Source organism: Myotis daubentonii, chromosome 1, assembly GCF_963259705.1.
Source record: "Myotis daubentonii chromosome 1, mMyoDau2.1, whole genome shotgun sequence".
NCBI classification, from domain to species: Eukaryota; Metazoa; Chordata; class Mammalia; order Chiroptera; family Vespertilionidae; genus Myotis; species Myotis daubentonii.
The window spans coordinates 60079986-60101788 of record NC_081840.1 but is presented as its reverse complement, the minus strand read 5'-3'; the positions used below and the strand labels follow the sequence as shown (position 1 = coordinate 60101788).

The window sequence follows — 21803 nt, the reverse complement described above, 5'->3', positions numbered from 1 at the left end:
ACTGCTTTGTCATTCTTGGGTTTCAAAGTGACTTCTTGCTGTTTCTGACATTGAGAAGGATGAGTCCAAAGGAGTCGTATGTTGTACATAGAAGCCAGAAGCCAGCCTCAACAGTGTTTCTCAGGAGATGAATTTATTGAAGTCTCATTTAATGGAGACCCATAGGACTGTGTGATTAAGCTCAAGTTCTGTTTTATTGCATATTACCCTTAGAATTAACATATAGAACAAAACCAAACTAGTCTCTATTTGCCTCAGAAAAGCATACCCTGAATTTTCTGCAAATATTGCAACTTGCTCAAAAAGCACCGAAGATGTTTAAAGGAAACAGAGACAGCCTGGGAGTTTTCAGGCCCATCAGTTTAGTGCACGGCTGCCTCCGTTCACTTCCTCCTGTTTCCTGCCAGACACCCAGACAATAAAAGAATTTGTACAGCTGGAAGAACAGGAGTAGAAGCCAAAAACAGAGTAAGGGCTTCTAGGGGAGGCAGGAGAAGAAGCAAGCAGGCAACATCTGGGGATATTTAAAACTGTGAACCAAAGCCTAATTTATTTCTGACTTGTAAAGAAAAAAAAGCATAATGTAGCCCATAAAATGGAGAGAGATGCAATTTTCTTCAGGTCAACTGAGTACAACCTAGGAGACAGGGAAACTCCAACCATTTTATATGGAGGGGGAAAAAAAATCAAGAAAAACAAACGACCTTGACCACAAATTTTGCTTTGTGTGCACCCACAGCATTGTTGTAATGCGCAGCACTGCTGGAACTAGAATCATAGCACCTCAGGGAAGCACCTCTGGGGTCCCAAGGAGAAACTGCTGGCAAGGAAAATCCAGGGAGAGCCACACTTCTAACGCCTAAGTTGGATGTCATGCCGTCAGAGCAATCGTGAAGTTATGTCTCTGACGCTGCGTTTCCATCCTCTCCAACGTTGTTGGAAAATGGCCCTCCAGAGCAAACAAGATGAATCCATTAATAACTCCACCAGCCTGGGGTTTACCTTGACAAGCTCCTGTGCGGATATTGGGAATGAAGCCGCGGCGGCAGGGGTGGGGCTGGGCAGGGCACATCTCGCAGGGGTGGCCCCAGGCTCGGCCCACGGTGGCGCAGCAGAGGGTTTTTGTGCAGACAATCCCGCTGAGCTGTCCCTGGCACATCTGGTTGCTGACCACAGTGAAGCACGGGCCTGTCCTGTAATCTGAAAATAAAGAAGAAGGAAGCCATGAAAGTCCAGAAAACCAGAACCATCCTGCAGAGGAACCCTGTGCCCCATCTTGCTTAACTCCAAATCACTGACCTCATATGATGCCTCGGGAAGTCCTTTCTACCTCTGAACCCCATTTCCCTCTCCTACAAAATGGGGATAGACACATCAGTGCCTACCCATTTAGAAGATGCTGTTGTGAGGATCAGACGAGCTAACAGATACTACACCTGAGATGTGCTATACAAATATAACATGATGACATTGTTACACGTCCGCTCACTCAGGAAAAGGTATCAGTGCCTACTAGGAATCAGCCCTATGTCTGATTAGATGCTTCCGTGATTAGGAGACGAAGTCCTTGCCCTCACAGAGCTCACAGTCTATTATTATTCAGGCTGTGAAAACAAAGAATTTAAGAACCTTCAGCAAGGCAACTCATGACCCCTTCTTCTTGGGAGTTCCTTAAACAAAGAAATAGTTACCTGTTTCTCCTGAACTGAGCCTGTCTTATTTCAAATACAAAAACAAGTAAACAACCAAAAAAGGTGTTTTTTTTTTATTCAGTCACGTTAAAGACATGAGGAATTGGATATAAAGAGTACGGGCAATGGTCTGAAATCATTATAATCCCTGGGCAAAAGGAACATCTTAAAGCAAACAGAAATAAGCTAAGGAAGGTCACAGGAGAATTTCCAAGGAGTCTCACCAAATACAAGCTCTGCCTTTTTTTTTTTTTTTTTTTTTTTTGTATAAGGGAGAAAGTCCATCTGGATTCAGCAACCAAGAAGAACGAGTAAGATATGGGGAACACAGAAGACCAAAGTCAGGCTGTCCTCTGTCTCCTGTGGGAGACATTGGGACGATAATGTCCCCTTCTGCTCTACAACGGCCTCAACTGATAAGGGAGGCTGGGCTGTGGCAAGTCTCCTGGGCTCCCATCCGCTACCCAACACTGAGAGATTCCTTGTGTCGTTTTTGGAAGTGCACAGATACAGATAGAGTGTTTCCTGAGAGTCTTGGGATGGACTAGATGACCTCAGTAAGTTCCTTTCCCCACTGAATTCTACGGTTTTATGAACAGCCCTGTGTGTGCCAATGAAACCCTGGGTTATGTTTTCATTTTTATTTTTTTCTTTCTTTCTCCAAGTAGCTCATGGAACAGAGACATGCAATTTATTAAGGACAAGTCTTCATGACAGGACTGCAAGACTAACCTTAGACCTTTGTTCCCCTCAAGTCTCTATATGCTCGGGCCCCGCCCACCTTTCCCAGCCCACCCTCTTGACACTTCCTCAGTTTGTCTTTTTACTTTGTTTAAGTATATTTCACCCTCCTGATTATTTTTTACTTTTATATAGTCAAATTCTAGGTATATTTTAATATTCTCCATAATGCCATATCTGTTGAAAGTCTGCTATCTTCCTCCCTCGATACTGAATTCAAACAAGAATACAGAAATTAAATGCTTGAGCTGTTAAATAAAATCTCTGCCTTCATCTCATTCTGTCAGTAAAGAAAACGTCACTCAGCATCACGGCAGTTTGCTCTTAGATGCAGGAGCTACATGGGACAAAGGGCAATGCTAAAGTCATCTTTCTTTCTTTGTTCTTTGTCTCAAACCTTCCACATATTACCTATAGTCATTCAATGAATACTTCTCTGATATATAGTGTTTCTTTTTCTATTTTAATATTTTATTATGTATTTTTGATTCAAAAATAATTATTTCAGACAATTAGCAAAAGCAGTAACATATAAATAAGACAATACTAAATATCTAATTATTCACAATTATTCCCATAGCCCTTACATGTAATTACACATAAAGAAACCCTTGATACCGTATTGGTTATATTATCGGATATACATACTTTTATATGTGCATTTTTAATCGGCAGTCTGACATCCCCTGAGGGATGTAGTAGTACATGAAGCAGCAGGTGGCTGGGGAGGAGCCTGCACCACTCAGCTTATCCCAGACCACTGCGCCTGCCGCAACCACTCAGTAAGCTTGCTGAGCAACGCTCCCACTGTGGGAGCGCACTGACCTCCAGGGGGCAGCTCCTACATTGAGCATCTGCCCCCTGGTGGTCAGTGTGCATCATAGCAACCAGTCTACCAGTTGTTCGGTTGTTCAGTCGCTTTGGCTTTGATATATAGAGATAGTATTCCAAAATATGATTCTGATGGCATAATTTTCCAAGAAGTTACAGAATAATTTATTCAGTAATTTTGTTACTGTATGTCACTTAAATTGCTTCCAATTTTTCATTATTATACACAACATTCAGTGTATATTACTGATGAATTCCTTTAGTATGAAAAATATTGTCTCATGCACAGCCATCAAGATTTTTATGACTATACAGATCTTAAATCTGAGGCTAGAAAGGTCACAGCAACACAATCTTTTACTTAAAAAACAAATAAAGCCTTCCATGTTAGGTAACAAGGAAGAAAATTTAGGTTTATTTCTTTTTTTCCCCTCTTAATGAATTGAGACAAGGGCAAATGCTTTAATCAAACAGATTCATGTTGGCATGCCAGTTTCAATCTTTAAAAAAACATAATGAAAAATGAAGTTTAATTAAAAACCCTCTCTTCAACACTACTTGGATTTGTTTTCCCTCTTCATTTTGCCAAGACACCCTAAGGAATTATATATGCAAAGATTCGGGGTAGGTGCAAACACTGTGTTTTGTGAGTGACACTAACAAAATCAGGGCACAAAACAAAAACGCTAGGAAAATCTGATTCAGTCCTTTCTAACACTAGTTCATGACTTCAGACATGAATTCCTCACTGGAAGGCCTTCACAAAAAGAAAAAGAACCCTTAAGACTTTTCCAGGGTCAACAACATCTTGCTCTCATTTCAATATGGAACACATGGAATAGAAACGGCACTTGTTAATTCTGACAATATTCATTAGTCATCTCTAGAGCCCATAGGGAGCAATCTTTATTAAATATTCTGGATATTTGGCAAATAGTTTGAGTGTGTATAACAAAATTTATGGACTTAACACATTGCCACTCTAGATCCTTATCACTGTGGACAAAGACCCAGCTCATTTGCCAGTGCAGATTAGTAAGTGGACATCAATGTATTTATAGAGCCATATTTTCAATAAAAATGGCTGATTGCAGAGGGAGAGGCATAATCTGGATGAAACAGAGTTGGATCTAAAAATCTCTTGGAAGGTCAATGCTGTATCAACGTGGTTTTCAAATGCCATTCCGATTTGGCAGCATGTGCTTTTTGTCCCATACTTCATTTAAATTGCCAAAGCTATGCTGCATTTAGTACAATACTCCAACCACAGGGGGAAAAAATCTGCCCACACTTCCAATTCCTTCCTAATAATCCAATTATGTACAATTATTCCCATAGCACTTACATGATAACAGGCTAAATTTACATACTCTTTTTATTTTTTTTCAGATAGTTCCAGATAGACAGGGAATGTGCCTTATTCAAAGCTTGGTAACGTCTGACTCATTCCTTCAATGTAAATCATTATCCCTAATGCAACTAAAATATAGTACTAAAAAGACTGGCTGTTTGCAAATTGCTCTACAATCACTTCCATATAAGACCTCCATGAACTAGGGCAACAGGCCAAGCCTTTCCAAAATTAAAATGCAATTTTACTTGTTTTTAACTGGCTTACCCTAGTATAGCTAGTTCATGGGAAATTCTGCCTCTAAATGTTCCCATTCTGAGTGGTTAGGCTCAAGGATTGTTCCCCAGTCCCAACAGATTTGGCCTCAGTGCTTGAGATCTAACCAACGTGTGTCCGCCTCGACCCTCAGCTCCTTCCCAGCTCTGCAGCTCAGAATGCTGTGACATACAGCATTATGTCACCTTCATTTGTATTCAGACTTCACTCTGAAGCAAATGCATCATTCACAAAGCATATTCTGTGGTCCAATGAATTCTTGTCACTCCTGCCCAGTCACGAAACCACAAACTGCAGGGAAGGCACAAGGATATAATTATGGGCACTAGGCTCCAATTATTTTAAATCCTTTTCATAAAAATTACAAACGAAAGGATGCGATATCAATTTATTCATGACAGAGAGGGTCACCGCCATGCCTCTTTCTTCCAGGTAGGTTGCCCTGGGGCGCACTGGTTTGCCTAAGTTCCCGGTATATGGAATTTTAATACATCCTTCCCAGGAAAGAGTTCAGAGAACTGTTAGTCTGAAGAAAATTAAGGCAAAGAAGTTCCATGATCATAATCAGTCTCATAACTGCTATTTCTTCTTACTCCAATCACTCTTAACCTTAGGACATAACCAAATCCCCTGGGGAGGCTCTGCAAAATACTGACGCCTGGGCCTCCCCCATGGAATCCGACACAGTAGATGTGGCACTGGGCAAGGGCATCCATATTTTGCATAAGCCCCCAAAGTGATTTTGCCTTCTAGGGCTCTCAGTTGAATGCGTCTCTATTTCTTTTTTAAACTTTATTGAGAAGAGTTTATGTTCCATTGTTAATTGGAGGCGTTTGCAAGGTAGCTGGCTGCTTACCTAAAAGTCTAACCCTAGAAATGTGATTCTAACCCTGGAATCACCGACACTCAACACAACCTAGTATCTCCCAACCAGGACCACCCTTCTAATCACGGCAAAACAGTGTTTATTTCCTTAGTGTTGGCTAATTTTGAGACACTTTATTATGTTCTTTATTAATTATACTCTCCACAAGCTCACTAACCGAACAACAAACCCAAATTTAAGAAGGCTAACACACACTACTCCATTGTCCTAACAGTCAACTGAATTCACAGTGTTAGAAAGCACATTTATATACATGGCATCACTCCACTACCATAAACCCCTACCTCCTGCTTCCCTGTCCAGTGCTGGAGCTACTACCTGGATGGAACTCCAGGGGCATTCTCTAACCAAGATCCTAACCGAATGATCAAACTTAGGTCCACAGGTCCTGATTTGATGAAATATACGTAAAGTATTAAGCATTATCTATGAAGTTTACTGGTATACCCAAAATAGTCAAACCTTAATCAAAGCAAGCGTCCAAACCTAAGTTCCAGCTGAGAGGGCACACAGGGATAGTAGAACAAGATAAACAACACCATGAGGAAGGAATCAGAAAACCCAAAATCTGTGATCTTCAAATGCAACTGTCCTGAACTTTTCCAAAAGTAAATGACCGCAGCTCTGAACAAGAAGAAGAGCAATAGGAAGAAGAAGAAAAAGAAGGAAAGGAAGAAGGAGAAGGAGAAGGAGGAAGAGAAGGAGAAGAAGGTGGTAGAGGGATTATTTTAGATTTAAAAAACATAATAATCAAACCTTAATTGGATACTGTCTCAAAAAGAAATAAGAGGAAGATTTTATATGGGCTGCTACTACATGGTATTTTGGAATCATTGTTCCCTTAGGTGTGATCATGATATTGTATTATATACGGGAATGTCCTTATTGTTTAGAGATGAGTGTTATAATGTATGCAACTTAATTTTCAAGTGATTCATCAAAACAATTTTATATATATACTAGGGGCCCGGTGCACGAAATTCGTGCTCTGGGTGTGGGGCGGGGGGGGGGGAGTGTCCCTCAGCCCAGCCTGCCCCCTCTCACATACTGGGAGCCCTCAGGCATGGACCCCCATCACCCTCCAATCGCAGGATCGGCCCCTTGCCCAGGCCTGACGCCTCTGACAGAGGCGTCAGGCCTGGGCAGGGGACCCTCATTTCCCCCCATCACTGGTTCTGCCCCCAGCCCAGGCCTGATGCCTCTGGCTGAGGCGTTCAGCCCGGGCAGCGGGAACCCACAGCTGCAGCGGCCCCGCGATCGTGGGCTCCACTTTAGGCCCAGGCAAGGGGCCCCTAGCTCCTGGGACTGCCAGCTTCGACTGTGTCCAGCTCCCATTGCTGGCTCCACCCCTACTTCCTGCTATCACTGGCCAGGGCGGAAAAGGCGCCTGATTCTCCGATCATGGTTGGGGGGCAGGTCAAAGGCAGCCCCAGGGCCGCCTTTGCCCTGCCCCCCAGCTCTTAGCTCCCCCCTGGGTTTCCGATCACTGTCAGTGGCAGGGGGCTTCTTCCTGCTTTCCCTTTCGCCTCCCTGCATTGTGCCTACATATGCAAATTAACTGCCATCTCGTTGACAGTTAACTGCCAATTTTAGTTGGCAGTTAACTGCCAATCTTGGCAGTTAATTTGCATATAGCCCTGATTAGCCAATGAAAAGGGTATTGTCGTACGCCAATTACCATTTTTCTCTTTTATTAGTGTTGATATATATACAAATAATAATAATGTACAGTATTATCTATTTATATAAAACCCTAATATGCAACTAGACCGAAGGGCAGAACAGCCGAACAACCGGTCGCTATGACATGCGCTGACCACCAGGGGGGCAGGGCGCGCAAAACATGGCAGGTGACAGCAGCAGGCGGCAGAGCGCAGAACATGGTGGGCGTCAGCCACAGTGGGATGGTGGAGCAGATGAGCTAAAGCACCAGACCAAGGTGGGGCACTGGGTGCTGTCATCTGGGCGAGCCTCTGGTGGTTACTAGAAATTCTTTGCTCCCATGCACCGTGGTCCTGCCCAGCATTTGCACCCACTGCCAGCACCCAGCACTGGCCTCTGATCGCTCAGCGCGTCAGCAGGTGTGAGTGGTGGCTGCCAGCCCCAATCACCCCTCAGGGCTTCTCTACCTACCCCTGCTCCTGAGGGGCGATCGGGGCCGGAAGCTGACTCTCACACCCACTGCTGGCAACAGCCCTGCTCGCAACCACAGCTGGCACCTGGTGCTGGTCCAGATTGCTTGGCACCATCAGCAGGTGCAAGCAGTGGCTGCCGGCCCTGATCGCCCCTGAGGGCTTCTCCACCTCCCCCTGCTCCCGAAGGGCGATTGGGGGCAGCAGCTGACGCTCACACCCGCTGACAGTGCCAGCCCTGTTTGGACTCACTGCTAGTGCCAGCCCCAATTGCTCCACGTAATCAGCAGGTGCAAGCGGGCTGGCACCATCAGTGCATGGGAGCGGCAGAGGTGAGAGCAGGGCTGCGGCAGGAGGGGCCAGGTGGGAGTGCAGAGGATGGGCCAAGACTGGCCCCTGTGCCCGCCAAAGCCTCGTGGTCCACAGTTCCTTTCAAGGTGCATGAATTCATGCACTGGGCCCTTAGTATACTATATAATACTATATAATAATGTATGCATATACTACTACTGTACATACATATATTATATATAAATATACATATAAATAGAGAGAATTATGTGTATAAAAGTGGAAAAGATTAACAAATATTTAATGTAGGTGGAAGGTATATAGGTTTATTTGTATTTCATCTTTAATGTAGGTTTGGAATTTTTCAGAATAAAAATTTGGGGAGAGTGGGAATTCCTTTCTGGGCTACTTTTACTAGGCAATATTGCCTCTCCCATTTCATTCAAGTTATGTGTTTCTTTTAATGACAATATACTTTCCAATCCATACATTTCTATGAAATACTACATGAAAGATTACCTATTGAGCATGGTCTATGTGGTCTACACAATGTTATTTAAAGAATATGAACCTTTGTAAAACTTTACTATACTATAATATGCAAAAATATTGATGTTTAAGCAACCGTATTTGAAGTACAGCTTAATTATAATGAATGGTTTTTTAAAGCACTTTAGAAATAAAGCATAAATAAAACAAACTATATGTTAGTATCTTACTTATTAACTTCTTTAATTCCTAAGTGAAAAGTATTACCATTATAAATGTTAACATAAATATTATTTAAAACAGAAAATGGAGGGGAAAAGGAGACATCTGTAATACTTTCAACAATAAAGATAAATTTAAAAAATAAAAAATAAATTTTAAAAATGCATACTATATAATTCACCAAAACCCAGTTCTGTGGGACCCAATTATGTGTGGCAGCAATTCAACTTCAGAAAATTGGTACCACATTTTATTCTGTTGCATGCTGAAGAAAACAGTAAGCAATCTTGTCCAGGAAAGAGGATATCTCATTTCCAAATAATCATTTACCTGACATTATTTATTCCCTCACTGGATATCCTTTAAGTCATTACTAATTTTCATTTCCCCCAAAAGTTATCTCTCAACTATTTTTACTAGGAGGAAAATGGGTGGAAGGTGAACAGAAGTCAAATTCTGGTTTCAGTGATATGTTTACCGTTAAGATAATAAAATGATAGCGAGTGTCTTCGTTTTTAATGTTTTGCAAATTCCATGCTAAAGAACCAGCTGGCTCCTATTTATTCACTTTTTAAATGGCTTGTATGAGCATCCCGTGAAACCAAACTACAGTTTCACTGAAGAGCATCAGCTATTGAACAGCAAGAAAAAAACAACAGTATCATGCAGCCATTTGAGCTATTTGTTCTTTTACATTTTCTTCAATGCCACCAAGTATAGAAGATTCTCTACAATCCAAAAGCCAGATTAATGACAGAAGAGTAACGGGCCTTACGATCAATGATATTAGATCAACTTGTATATCTTAAAAGTGCCTTGTAATATGGTTTAATTTCCAAATATTAGTTCTTCAAAAAGTCAATTAAATTTCTGAAGGATCCTAGTAGAATATTTTATCAATAAATTTGGGAAATTATTCTTATAAATGAGATTTTTCTATATAGAGGGTAAAGGCCTATATTAGTAAAGGAGCAATAAAATAAATAGATTCAAAATATTCCACTAATATGAGGTACCTAGAATAGTCAAATTCATAGAGACAAAAAGTGGAATTGTGGTTTCCAGGAGCTGGGGGAGGGAGAAATGAGGAGTTATTGTTTAATGGGTATAGAGTTTCACTTTGAAATGATAATAAAAAGTTCTGAAGATGAATGGTGGTGATTGTTGCATAACAGTGAGAATGTACTTACACCACATGGGTTCACAATGTGGTAGGGGAGATAGTCAATAGGTACATATACTTAAAGTAATATTAGATTTGAGGATGTGACTTAGTCTGCAAATGAAATAAGCATACTACTGTGATACAGAGTAACTGGGGATACCTATCTTGGTAGAATTATCAGAGAAGATTTCTTGGAGGAGATGACATTTAACTGGAGCCTAAAGGATGAGAGTAAGTCAGCTATGCAAAGTGACAGTAAGTGCTTTCCAGGTTTAGGAGGCAGCAAGAACAGTGGCTCTGAGCTAGGAGACGGTCTGGCTTCTCTAGTAACAAGAGGAGGCCACTGTGACCAGAGTTCAGAGAGCAAAGGCTAAGGGGCACTCCAGGAGGTTGGAACGTTCGGCAGGGACTGGAATCCACAGCACATTCCAGGCTACAGTAGGAGTTTGGATATGGCCCTAAGTTCAACAGGAAGCCACAGAAAACATGATGTGTTATTTTTAAAGAGTGCTGCTTGGAGGGTTCAAGAATGGAAATGGGAAAGCTTGCAAAGAGGCTACTGAAGAATCTGAGGTGAGAGATGGTGTTGACTAGGCGAAGGTGGTGGCATAAAAATGAAGAGCAGGTGGCAGGTGGGATGTCTTTGGGGGGTAGAACCAAGAGCACTTAAAGATGGATTGGATGTGAGTGAGGGAAACAAGAGACAGGAATGACTCCTGGGTGCCTGGCTTTGGTAGCTGGACATACGGCCAGCCACTCACTGAAATGGAGAACCTGTGGGAAGATGAGGCTCTACCTACCAATATTCAGTGTGAAAGTTCTTCACACTTTTACAATCAAATACCTGGTATAGGACAAGTGATTTGAATTGATGAGTCTGGCCCTGCACAAAACACTATTAGCCTCTGTAAATATAGAGGCTATCAAAATAAAGCAGAACCTATGTGTAACGGAGTAAACCTTAGTCTGTGTATTTTAGCTTTTTTACTACATTTCTTGCCCTTCCCTTCCTCTTTGTGAGCAAGCACTTAGTCATATCACAGTCAGATATTTATATATAAACTTCATGGTTGAAATTCTTACTTCAAACACATTTGGCCAATTCTCACAGAAACCTGAGCGTTAAGTACACATGGATCAGGCCAACACTAAGTGATGGAGTCCTGGCGCGACAGGTGAGAGTTCTCCCAGAGCAGCTGCACTCTGCACCTCTGAACTGACAGGGCAAGGGAGCCCACAATCACTGGCATTCCACCTGCCAGCTAAGCTCATGCGACAGGATATAGGTACATACCATGTTCCAGTGATACTATCAATTGTCAGAGATAGGGTTGAAAACTTAAAGCAAGGACAAAGGTTTAGCCATTTAACCACAACTAAGCCATGCCTCCTATAAATATGGTCTTTTTGTAATATCAAGGCAGAAACACAACAGTGAGAGCCTTCACATACATTGGTTGGGAAGTGTTATGTCTAGAATTGGCTTTTTACCAAACTTTTATTTGCTTATGGGTATATGATAATAGGTTGCTCCTCTCTCTCTCTCTCTCTCTCTCTCTCTCTCTCTCTCTCTCTCTCTCTCTCTCTTTCTCTCTCTCTCTCTTTCTCTCTCTCTCTCTCTCTCTCTCTCTCTCTCTCTCTCACACACACACACACACACACATGTACACAAAACTACAAAAGTACACACATACTCATGTACACATACAGATATACCACTGAACTAAGTACAGACACATGCAAGTACACACACACAGACATGCATCACTGAACTATGCTAATATATCATCACATGGTTCTCAAGGTGACCCTCCCAGTCTCAGAATTTTTGTTTGGAAGAAAATGTCTTGATGAATGAAAAATTCCTGAGACTGTTTCCAGCTCAGGGTTTGGCGCTGAACTCAACTGAAGACAGACAAGTAAGAAGAAAGTACAGCATTACTCAGAACACATGATTGAAGCAGAAGACAGGCATGGACATAGGGGATGGGAGAGGCAGTGATACCAAAATCCAATCATGTAGGTTTAATTAATCAACAAAAGAAGATTCTGATTTAAAAAAAAAATCTGTGCATGCTCATATACCAAAATATGGTAGAAGGCTGATTTTCTCAGGCCAAAGACAAAGCTGCATTTAGAAACTCAAAACTGCCTTTTTGTTGTTATTTTATGGTCAGCCTTTGGGACCTACCATGTGGACTGAGAACATGCCACTAACTGGATGAGCACCGTGGTTTCTCGGCAGCTTCCCTATACCATACAGGTTTTGATGTTCTGGGACATTATGTTTTTTATGTGATTACTGTTGTACAGCATAGAATAGCAATTTGATAGATATGTGCTATGCTCTTTAGAAGTAATTATGTCCCACGCATCCCAGGTTAATGATCTGAAGAACCAAATATCAACACCACACTATCCAGGCAGAAAGGCCAATCTAGTTTCAATGAAGTGTTGCCTGGTGCAGCCAGTGGGAGAAGGGAGTACAGCTCAGAAATTTCCATAGGACTGGAAAAAAATCTGAAGTTGCTCCTGAGACGACGAGGTCTAACTATTAAATTGTGCACTGTCTGAACATTAGAGGCACTGTGCTACTCTGTTCCCTCTTACCACTTACTGAAGATTTACACCAGCTTGGCCAGACACTGGGGTTTCATCTGAGGCAGCTAGTTAGATATGTGTGGAAAGTGCATATGGTTAGAAAATAATAAGAGACAGCATTAAAAGTGGTTTAACATGCCCAAGAGGCAAGCCGAACACCACAATTTTCTCCAACTGTGGAAGAAAAACAACTCAAGCCAGATTCTGGCTCTCTGGATGTATGAACAGGTCTATATTGTATTCCCCTGGATATTTACGAGGCATGTTAACAATAATTAAAATTGAATTTCCAAACCTTTAAGGGTAAAAGTTAGGAATATAATATCAACGACCTTGGAGAGAGTTATAATTCAATCTACATCATATTCACCATCCTGGGATTTCACTACTGATATTCAAACTTCACAACTCTGCACAGAGCAAGTGCTCATAGGCTCTACGCTTGTGCAAATACCTTCTATGTTCCATTTTCTGCAAGTTTTATGGCTAAAAGGTAGTGCTGCTGGGCTATTAGCATTCAAATTTCTCTAGTCCAGGGTTCTTAACCTGAAGAACATAGTTGGGACTTGGGGCATCCAAAAGTGCCCTGACATTGTGCACACGTCACATGCACCAGTGTGACAGATCTGGACACAGTCAAGGGGACCTGGTGTCTGAGTGCTGGAGCCACGTGCAGCAATCGCATGCTCTCTTCCAGAAATTTGGAACTGGGATTGAAAAACACTGGTCTTAATCTGTCTGGAACCTCAGATGATGTTACCTCCGGAGCTGTGGGCCAGTATGTAGAAGAGGAAGCACATAACAAGCCATTTACATGGAGTAGGAACAAGGTCGGCAGGGAGAACAGAGAGCCTGTGGCTCCAGGGAGAGACTGAGAGAGCACTTGGTTCCTGCCTCCAGCCCTCAATCAAGCCACAGTGCACCACTGCCCTGGGGTTCCTGGCACACCCCAGGTTCCTCACAATCAATCTCCCTTTCTGCAAAAGCTGATTTCCTTATTTGTAACCAGCTGGATGGATCTGACCCAACATGGGTGTGCATTTGCGCCTTTTTGGAGGAAGAGAGTCCACAGCTTTCATCAGATTCTTAAAAGTATCATTGCTCAAAAAAGGTACCAAGCCCCTGTACTGTTTAACAAGTCATTAAGAAGAATGTGGCTCTACTTACATAATCATCCATATTTATCAGAAAGAGTTTTATGAAATGTGTAATGTTTCATTCTCAAAGAAAAGTGAAAATATAAAACCCCTCCCAATTAGTAACACAATCCCAAACATGAAACCACTTCAGCAAGCTATCCTTTTAGTTGTAACTCAAGAGGGGGCCACCCAGAAACAGATAAATTTGCAGGAAAATGATCACAGACATATATAAATCAGTGGCTAACTCTCAGTAACACACAAAGTTCTAGCTGATTTTCCCCCAACATCAGCAGGCATATACTGCTACATGCCTGCCCTATGTAGGTAGAATACACACAATGGTAGAACTGAAAGGCAGAAGGCCTACAAAGTCAAGGAAGCTGCTTCCCAGTCTCAGCTCGGCAACTCATCTGCTATGCATCTTGAGTCAGACACTCCACCTGTCTGTTGGACTTTAAGTGGCCGAACCATGAACCACTCAGGTGCCCTGGTGGCCTGAGCCAGAAAAGCAGCAGCCAGATTAGGGAGAAAGGGTTGTTTTCATCATCTAAGAAGGGTAGTGTGTGCGCAGAAAGATGTCCGAGCTTTTTTCCCCCTAGACTGGCTCCTCCCACATTTCTTACTTTGTTGAAGGGCATCACCATAGCCCACATCAAGTCTACAAACTTGGTTGGGGGTATCACAGAAGCCCTCACACCCTATCTCCATCATCACTGCAAACTCTGTGAAATTTACCACCCCAACAGTTTCTTAATCTGCCCGTCCTCTGCAACCCAACTGTTGCTGCTTTATTGTAGAGCCCCATTTCCCCTGACCCTGCAGGTGTGAACTTAAGTTAGAACCTAAGTTAGGACCACCCAGCTTCATCTTCTGAGTGCAGATTCTCTGTAGCAACACTGAGTGAACTGTATGTAGTTCCTCAACTCACAGAGCTGTTACCAATCTATATGCCCAGCAAATTCCTCTTCTGGAAGTCTTCCCTCACCACTTTCCTCTTCCTCTGTGTTAGTTAAGCTCAACGGTAATCACTGATTTATTATATAATTATCTTTAATCACTGGTTTATATAATTGTCTTTCATCAAACTGTGAGTCTTAAGGATAAATATTTTATCTCATTAAACTTTGTATCATCAGGGCCTAGAATAATCTGTGGGCCCATAATAAGCAAATAAGTATTTATGAATGAATGAATGATGAAAACAAGTTTGTCTAAATCTTCAAGTTAGTCTAAATCCATCATCTTTTGCACTATTCGCTCACTTTGCCCAAGCCGTAATTAACTGTTTGTGATTCCTTGAACCTATCATACTTTAATTGAATCCTCAAACTCTGATTATCAACAAGACAATGAACCGTTACCCTCTCTGAGTTAGTTTCCTCTACCTCCTAGGGTTGTATGAGTAGTAAACAAATCCATTTATTTTTTAAAAATATATATTTTATTGATATTTTACAGAGAGGAAGGGAGAAGGATAGAGAGTTGGAAACATTGATGAGAGAGAAACATCGATCAGCTGCCTCCTGCACACCCCCCACTGGGGACATGCCGGCAACCAAGGTACATGCCCTTGACTGGAATCAAACCTGGAACCCTTTGGTCCACAGGCCGACGCTCTATCCACTGAGCCAAACCGGTCAGGGCAACAAATCCATTTATATGAAAGACCTAGCAGAGCCACTAGTTCTTCTATTTTCTCTTCCTCCCACACATACCATGGCTAAAGATAACATGTATTCTGCAATTCTTAAAAATAGATTATGTCATTGATCCACAGTCTACCGGACACACATCTTTTAATCTGTTTGTAGTGCTGATAGATTTGTTCTAAGTCATCTCAACTCTGTTGCTTGTCCTGTCTTGTGAACAATAGTTGGGATTTTAAAAATAGAGCAAAAATAAAGGTCAACATGCAGATCAAGTCCAAGCCTGGATACATGAAACCTTTGCTCTGAGCAAGTTCTACTATCTCCACAATCTCTTTCTTCTTAGCTATTCTCCAGCTAAGAGTGGACATGTAGCTAGGTCTGGTCAATATGATGCAAGTGGAGGTCTGCAGGATGGATAGTCAAGGAAAGCTTTTCATTTTCTGATATAATGAGACACACTCGTCTGGATTAGCCCTTGTCCTTAACCCCTTCTAGAAAATGTGATGCCTGGAAGTCCATCTTCCAAACTGCAATTGTGGGGACAAAAATTCATGCACTAAGGATGGTAAAGCAGAAAGAAAGAAGAGCCTTGATCCTTGATCACATTTTTGATCAAGGATAAGAAAACTTAAGCCCTACTTGCTTACACCACTATGGTTGGGTTTCCCATTACTTCATCTAAACTGATTCCTAACTGAGACACCAAGTGCATGGATATTGTACTCATCTGACAAATATGAATGAATGACCCAGGAATAAAATATTTCATTTTAGAAATTTTTATATAGCATGTACTTTAAAGATTGCGAGCAAAACGATTGAGCAAAATTGCTCAAGTACATAAATAAACACCTAACTTCAAAAGAGAATTCCAGATACTATTCTTTTATGAACTCATATTCTAAAAATCAACCTAGTTTTCCTTCCTGGCAACTGGATAAAGTGTCTAATGTTAGGACATGAATAGACTCTGCTAATCTGCCTTAATACTCTGCTCTCTGATGTACACACATTTTTAAAATTAATCAGCATGGAAATGGCCAAATGCACCATAACCATCACAAGAGTTATGCCAGCTTTCATTTGTAAAATGCATCCCATTTTTTAAAATAAGATCAGTGGTACCTTTAAAGACCATGTTTCTCTATTCAATTTTCTAAACATTCGAGATATTTTTTAAATGGGATGTGCCCCATGTACTACCCTTAACTGAAAAATAAAAGACCACTATCCCCTCCCCTAGATTCCCAAAGGTTATATGTATTTGATTTGTTACCATAACAATCATAAAATATAAACAAATACAGTGGACGACATCTGGAACTAATGGAATTTTGGAGTTATTCCCAAACAGTGGCAATTTCAAACTATATATCAATAAGAATGTACTGAGAAGAAATCAAAGAACTATGTAAATGCCAAGGAGCTTTATGGTTAGGGAGAGACTGGAAGGTCACTGAAAGGTAATTACTGCATTCAAATCGACATGGGGAACTATTCAATCTTTAAATATGGCAACAGTAGTGATATTTCATGCAAGCACAGATGGTCTGCACAACCAATAAAAACAAAGTCCTAGCTTTATATTCTATTCTTTTGGCTCAGAAAAGGGGAAGGAAAAGGGTGGTAAATGAACTTTTATTACACTTTTCTTTCCACTCCTTTCCCCTCACTCCTGTGAGTATGAGAGGAACTGGTTTTTGTGTACTTTTTTAAAAATCCCAGATGCTGTTGTTAATTTGAAAAGATTCACCCAGACCTTGGAAAGTCCTCTGATGACAAGTCTGATTTGAGAGAAATGCTTAGCCTGTTAATACAGGAAATTCCATAATTATGAGCTGGTGTGCTTCAAAAGTCTATGTATAAGATGAGCATTGGAATCTCTCATTTTGGAATTAGAAAGAAACTGATAGAAGAGAAAGAAAATACATTGTACTGGCTACTTTTACATGGTTTCTCACCTAGTTCTCACAACAATTCTCTGAGGGGTATTTTCTCACTCCATTTTACAGAATGGGAAACTGAGGCTGAAAATAAAGTTAAGGCACTTGCCTAAGGCTATACAAAGGTTAAGTGGCACCATGCAAATTCTAATTGTGGTGTTTCTGATTCTAAAAATCAGTACTTTTCCCGCTATACAACTTTGCCTTTCTCAAAGAAATCATACAATTTATGCAAGGGTAAGTCAAAACTCAGAGAAGCAAAGTAATTTTCTCAATGTCATAAAACAAATTAATGGCAGATGGAATCTTGAACAGGCCCTGTCTGTTACTGCTTATCTCCTCTTAGTTCTTTGCTCTTCTTGTCCCCCAGGATTAGGTCACAGCTCTCGCGATTAAAACGATGTTTGTATCAGTGTCAGAGTCCTATTTCTCAGACTCCTACATCTTGACCTACCTTCAGACTATATCAATGCAATATTGAAATGTTTGAATGAAATTAAAATTATCCTAATTTTGTTTTTATAAATATATTAATCCTAAACCATGATAACACAGAAGCAATGTTGGTGTCAGTTGAAAAATATATGCATTAAAATTTACAACAGAGGTAGCTACCTCTGTAGAATGAAGCAGGAAAGAGGATGGGGAAGCCTAGATAGGTTTTGGCATCGTTCTAGTGCTTATGTTAGGCAGTGTATATACTTTTATTAGCATCATAAGTCATACATATGTGACATATATCCTTTATATGCCATATATTGCAATGAAAAAGTATTATGGATAGAAAGGGCTAAGCCATATCCATACATACACATTGTCTCTGCAAACTAAGATGCAGGTACCTTTACAACTATATGATCATGGGCAAATTATTTACTCTCTGGTCTCAGTTTTTTTCAATTATAAAGGGGATAATAAGACAGGGTATTCATAAGAACAATATGAGGTAAAGTATGTAAAATGCTTAATCTTGTGTCTAATAGTAGCTCTTTTTATGCTATGAAAATGATACTGTGAATAGAGCTTTTCACATAAGATGCATCATTTGATTGTTTTTTTCTACATCAAATAGAACTGACCAGCATTTATACACTATTCCAAGTACAAGGCCATGTGTAATGTATTATTAATTTCATCTATACATTTATGGTGTTTATTTTATTTTGCTTTCTCTGTTATTTCTTTCTTTTTATTTCTCTGTTAAAATCTTTATTGTTGAAAGTATTCCATATGTCCTCTTTCCCGCCCTCCATTGATACATTAATTTTTATGTAAATTTCACGCACTGCTCCTTCACATCTTGTTCCTTTCCAGGCCTCTTTCCAGTGTCCGTTCTTTGATCCAAGACTAAAAAACTCTCCCTGCACTGCAAACCTGTGCCCAGTTAAAGGCTGTCAAACTAATCCCGGCTGCTCATTACTCAGAGGTGTGCACAACTCCTGCGAGCCCAGAATGAACTTCTAGGATTCTGATCCTCCTCTGCAGACTCACCCAGCCCACGTCTACACCAGGGCAGGGATCTGGGATAACTATTTGAAACTGTCTCTATTACCCGAGAACATGTCGGGTTGCCTCATCCCAGAATACCCTTCCCCCTTCAAAAGCTTTCTCATCCTTCAAGCCCAAACTTAAACATCTCATTTTGGAGAAAGCCTGTCCAACTTCATCAACCAAAATAAACATCATCTTCTGAGCTCCCATGGTGCATTGCCTGTACTTTGCCTACTTGGCACTCAGACCATTTGGCTTTATGGTACATTTAAAAGTGTACGTTACATAGCCTACTGAATGGTAAATTTCCAGTCTCTTGTTTTTCTCAGATCTCTCATCCCCTATCTCCAAATGCCAGGGACAGAAGACACTCTACATATATGTTCATAGAACCAAACTGTTAACTTGGAACAAAAATTTTTCTTGCTTCCCTTTGGGCCATGCACAACTACCAACAACTGTACACATTCCTTAGGTGAACTCATGTAAAGTTAATTCATTCTCCAACTCAGCAGGTTATCAGAACTGAATGTACCCAACCCATCTACATGCTGAGATCATAAACAGGCTTTGCCTTCTGCATTTCAAATGGCGGTCTCTGAAGAAAACTCTCTATAGCTGTATAACTCAAGTATCTCCCAAATAGAATTCTCAGCTAACAGGTTTTTCCAAGGTACTAATACTATACCTAAGCTCCATAAACACCTTATCCCTGAAAGACAATTTTACTCTATACCATTCCAAGGGAAAATGCTGCATCTATGAAGTTCATTTCCCCCCCTCATAGAACACATCCATACATGGGTCAGAAGCTTCATGAGGTAAGGTTGTAGGTGAGCACAATAGACCTTGAAAGGTTAGTGGCTGTCTTTTTACATCAGCGGAATATTGGTGAGTGTTGGAAGAGTCTTTAGGACTCACCTTCAATTTCCATCCACTCACAGGATGAAACCACCATGAAATAGTGGTTGGAAAGAAGGATTTAAAATCAAGCTTCAACCCTGGCAGACTGGAAATCCAGCCCATGCCAGTCAAATATGAGTTCAAGAGTGCTCATGAGAAGAATCGAAAGTGTACAAAACAATCCTCTTTGATGAGTTAAGTACAAATGAATCAGAAACATATGGGTTAAATTCCCCTTGAAATACCCATGGATTTAAAATTAAGTGGAAAACCGCTTGGCAAAGCATAAATTCCAAGCATCTGAAATGCAGTTAGAGATTATTCTCTTTGAGACCTTAACAAGAGGGGTTTCCTGAGATCTCTTGCACAAAACACTAGGTTCTTCGTAGGTCGCTGGCAGGTACTTCTCATGGCAAAGGGAGTGGTTGAGCTCAGGGTAGGGATAGATAGCTTGGATTTGAATTTCAGCCTGTATCAGTTCTGTGCTCTGAGTGACCTCAGAGAGACTCAATTCCCTCACGTATCAAATGGAGATGATATGTCCCTGATAGGCTTGCTAAGGTTAGGTGAATATTACACAGGGGTGGTCAAAAGTAGATTTATAGTTGCTGGTATGGAAAATAATACAATAATAAATAATAATACCAAAAAAAACCCCAACAATACCAGTTTCGTGTACTCACAACTGTAAACCTACTTTTGCCCACCCCCGTATGTAAAATACCTGGAAGTGTCCCAAGTACATAGCTGTTATCGGTGATAATTTTGAAATCATCACCCGAAAGGGGCTGATAACAGAGTGATTTAAATTAAGAAAAAGCTTCTTAAAATAAAGTAAGATATTCAAGAGAGACAAATTAATACTCAGAATAGCCTTCCCCAACTAACCAACTTTTCGAATGGCCTTCTTTGTAGCAGAAGGTAGGGCTTTGCGGTTCCTAAGCCGAAGATGAAGAGGTGGGTGGGGTGTACACAACAGAGTCACAATGGAGCGGGTCCGTGTTTCCATGTGGAAAGATGCCATGTGGCAGGTAAGAAGATTAGCACGTGGAACCAAGATCTCTACATACTCAAGAGTTTGCTAACGTCACGTGAATTCCTGATGTTCAGGATCGGAAAGGGCCTGACTTTTCTTTACAGATGAAAACACTGAGGCCAGGGCAGGGAAATGATTTGCCCAAGGTCACACGGCTTCTGCAAAGCACAGCCAGCACTAGAACTCGAGTTTCCTGCCTCCTGCTCCAGCACTAAATCATGTTACTGCTCTGGATGCGGGCCTGATAAGCTCTGGTGCCAAGTGGCAACTGGTTTCCCCTCTAGGGGAGCAGTCAAAGGGGCAGCGGAGTCCTTTTTCACCTTGAAACATGCCAGCGATGATGTCAAGAAAGCCAGGTTTAAACCAGGTCAGCCAGAAGGATTTGTCTGAAGCACAGCTGAGCAAGCTCCATTCAAGCCAGGATTCCGTCAGTACAACGGGCGTGTCAGCGACAAAGTTGAGTGAACTAAGTTCAAGCCAAGTATTCATTGAAAAGGCTAGGCAAGATGGGTCCAGGTTGGGGAAGGGAGGAGAAAAGGATTAGGTGAAGGGTGAAGGAAAGGTACTAGCGGACCGGGTTTCCTTCTCAGCATTTTCCTCCACTGGGGCTACGCTCAGCCAACTTAGCTGTTTGTGGAGGGTCCCTGTGACATTGGCCACCACTTGATACATTTGCATTTGCAAGATTCTCACTTAAAAAAAAAACTTAACACTCACTTTAAACACTATGACTAACATATAATGAAGCCGCCACCAGGAGATGACTTTGTCAGGGTGAAGACTTTGAGGTCTGAATAACTAGGCTTCTGTTTTAGTGGCTAAGTAAAAAGTTAGACCTTCCCTCCCATACCCCAATCAAATATGTCTTCCTATGAAAAGAAGAACTCTTCAGCAAACTTGGCATAAATAATAATTAGCAGCCCAAGTCCTCTCAGTGAGGCCAACCTACCATCCAACCCCATA

General features: G+C 41.3%; 1 protein-coding gene across 2 annotated transcripts in view; it reads right to left on the bottom strand.

Annotated features, from left to right (window-relative positions):
* The window catches only part of FBN1 (fibrillin 1), a 236939-nt gene that overhangs the window by 130882 nt on the left and 84254 nt on the right, over positions 1 to 21803 (bottom strand). For both annotated transcript variants that reach the window (XM_059702174.1, XM_059702182.1), the window contains one exon: positions 1003 to 1200. In XM_059702174.1, the coding sequence (XP_059558157.1) occupies positions 1003 to 1200 (198 nt within the window). The remainder of the gene's footprint in view (positions 1 to 1002; positions 1201 to 21803) is intronic.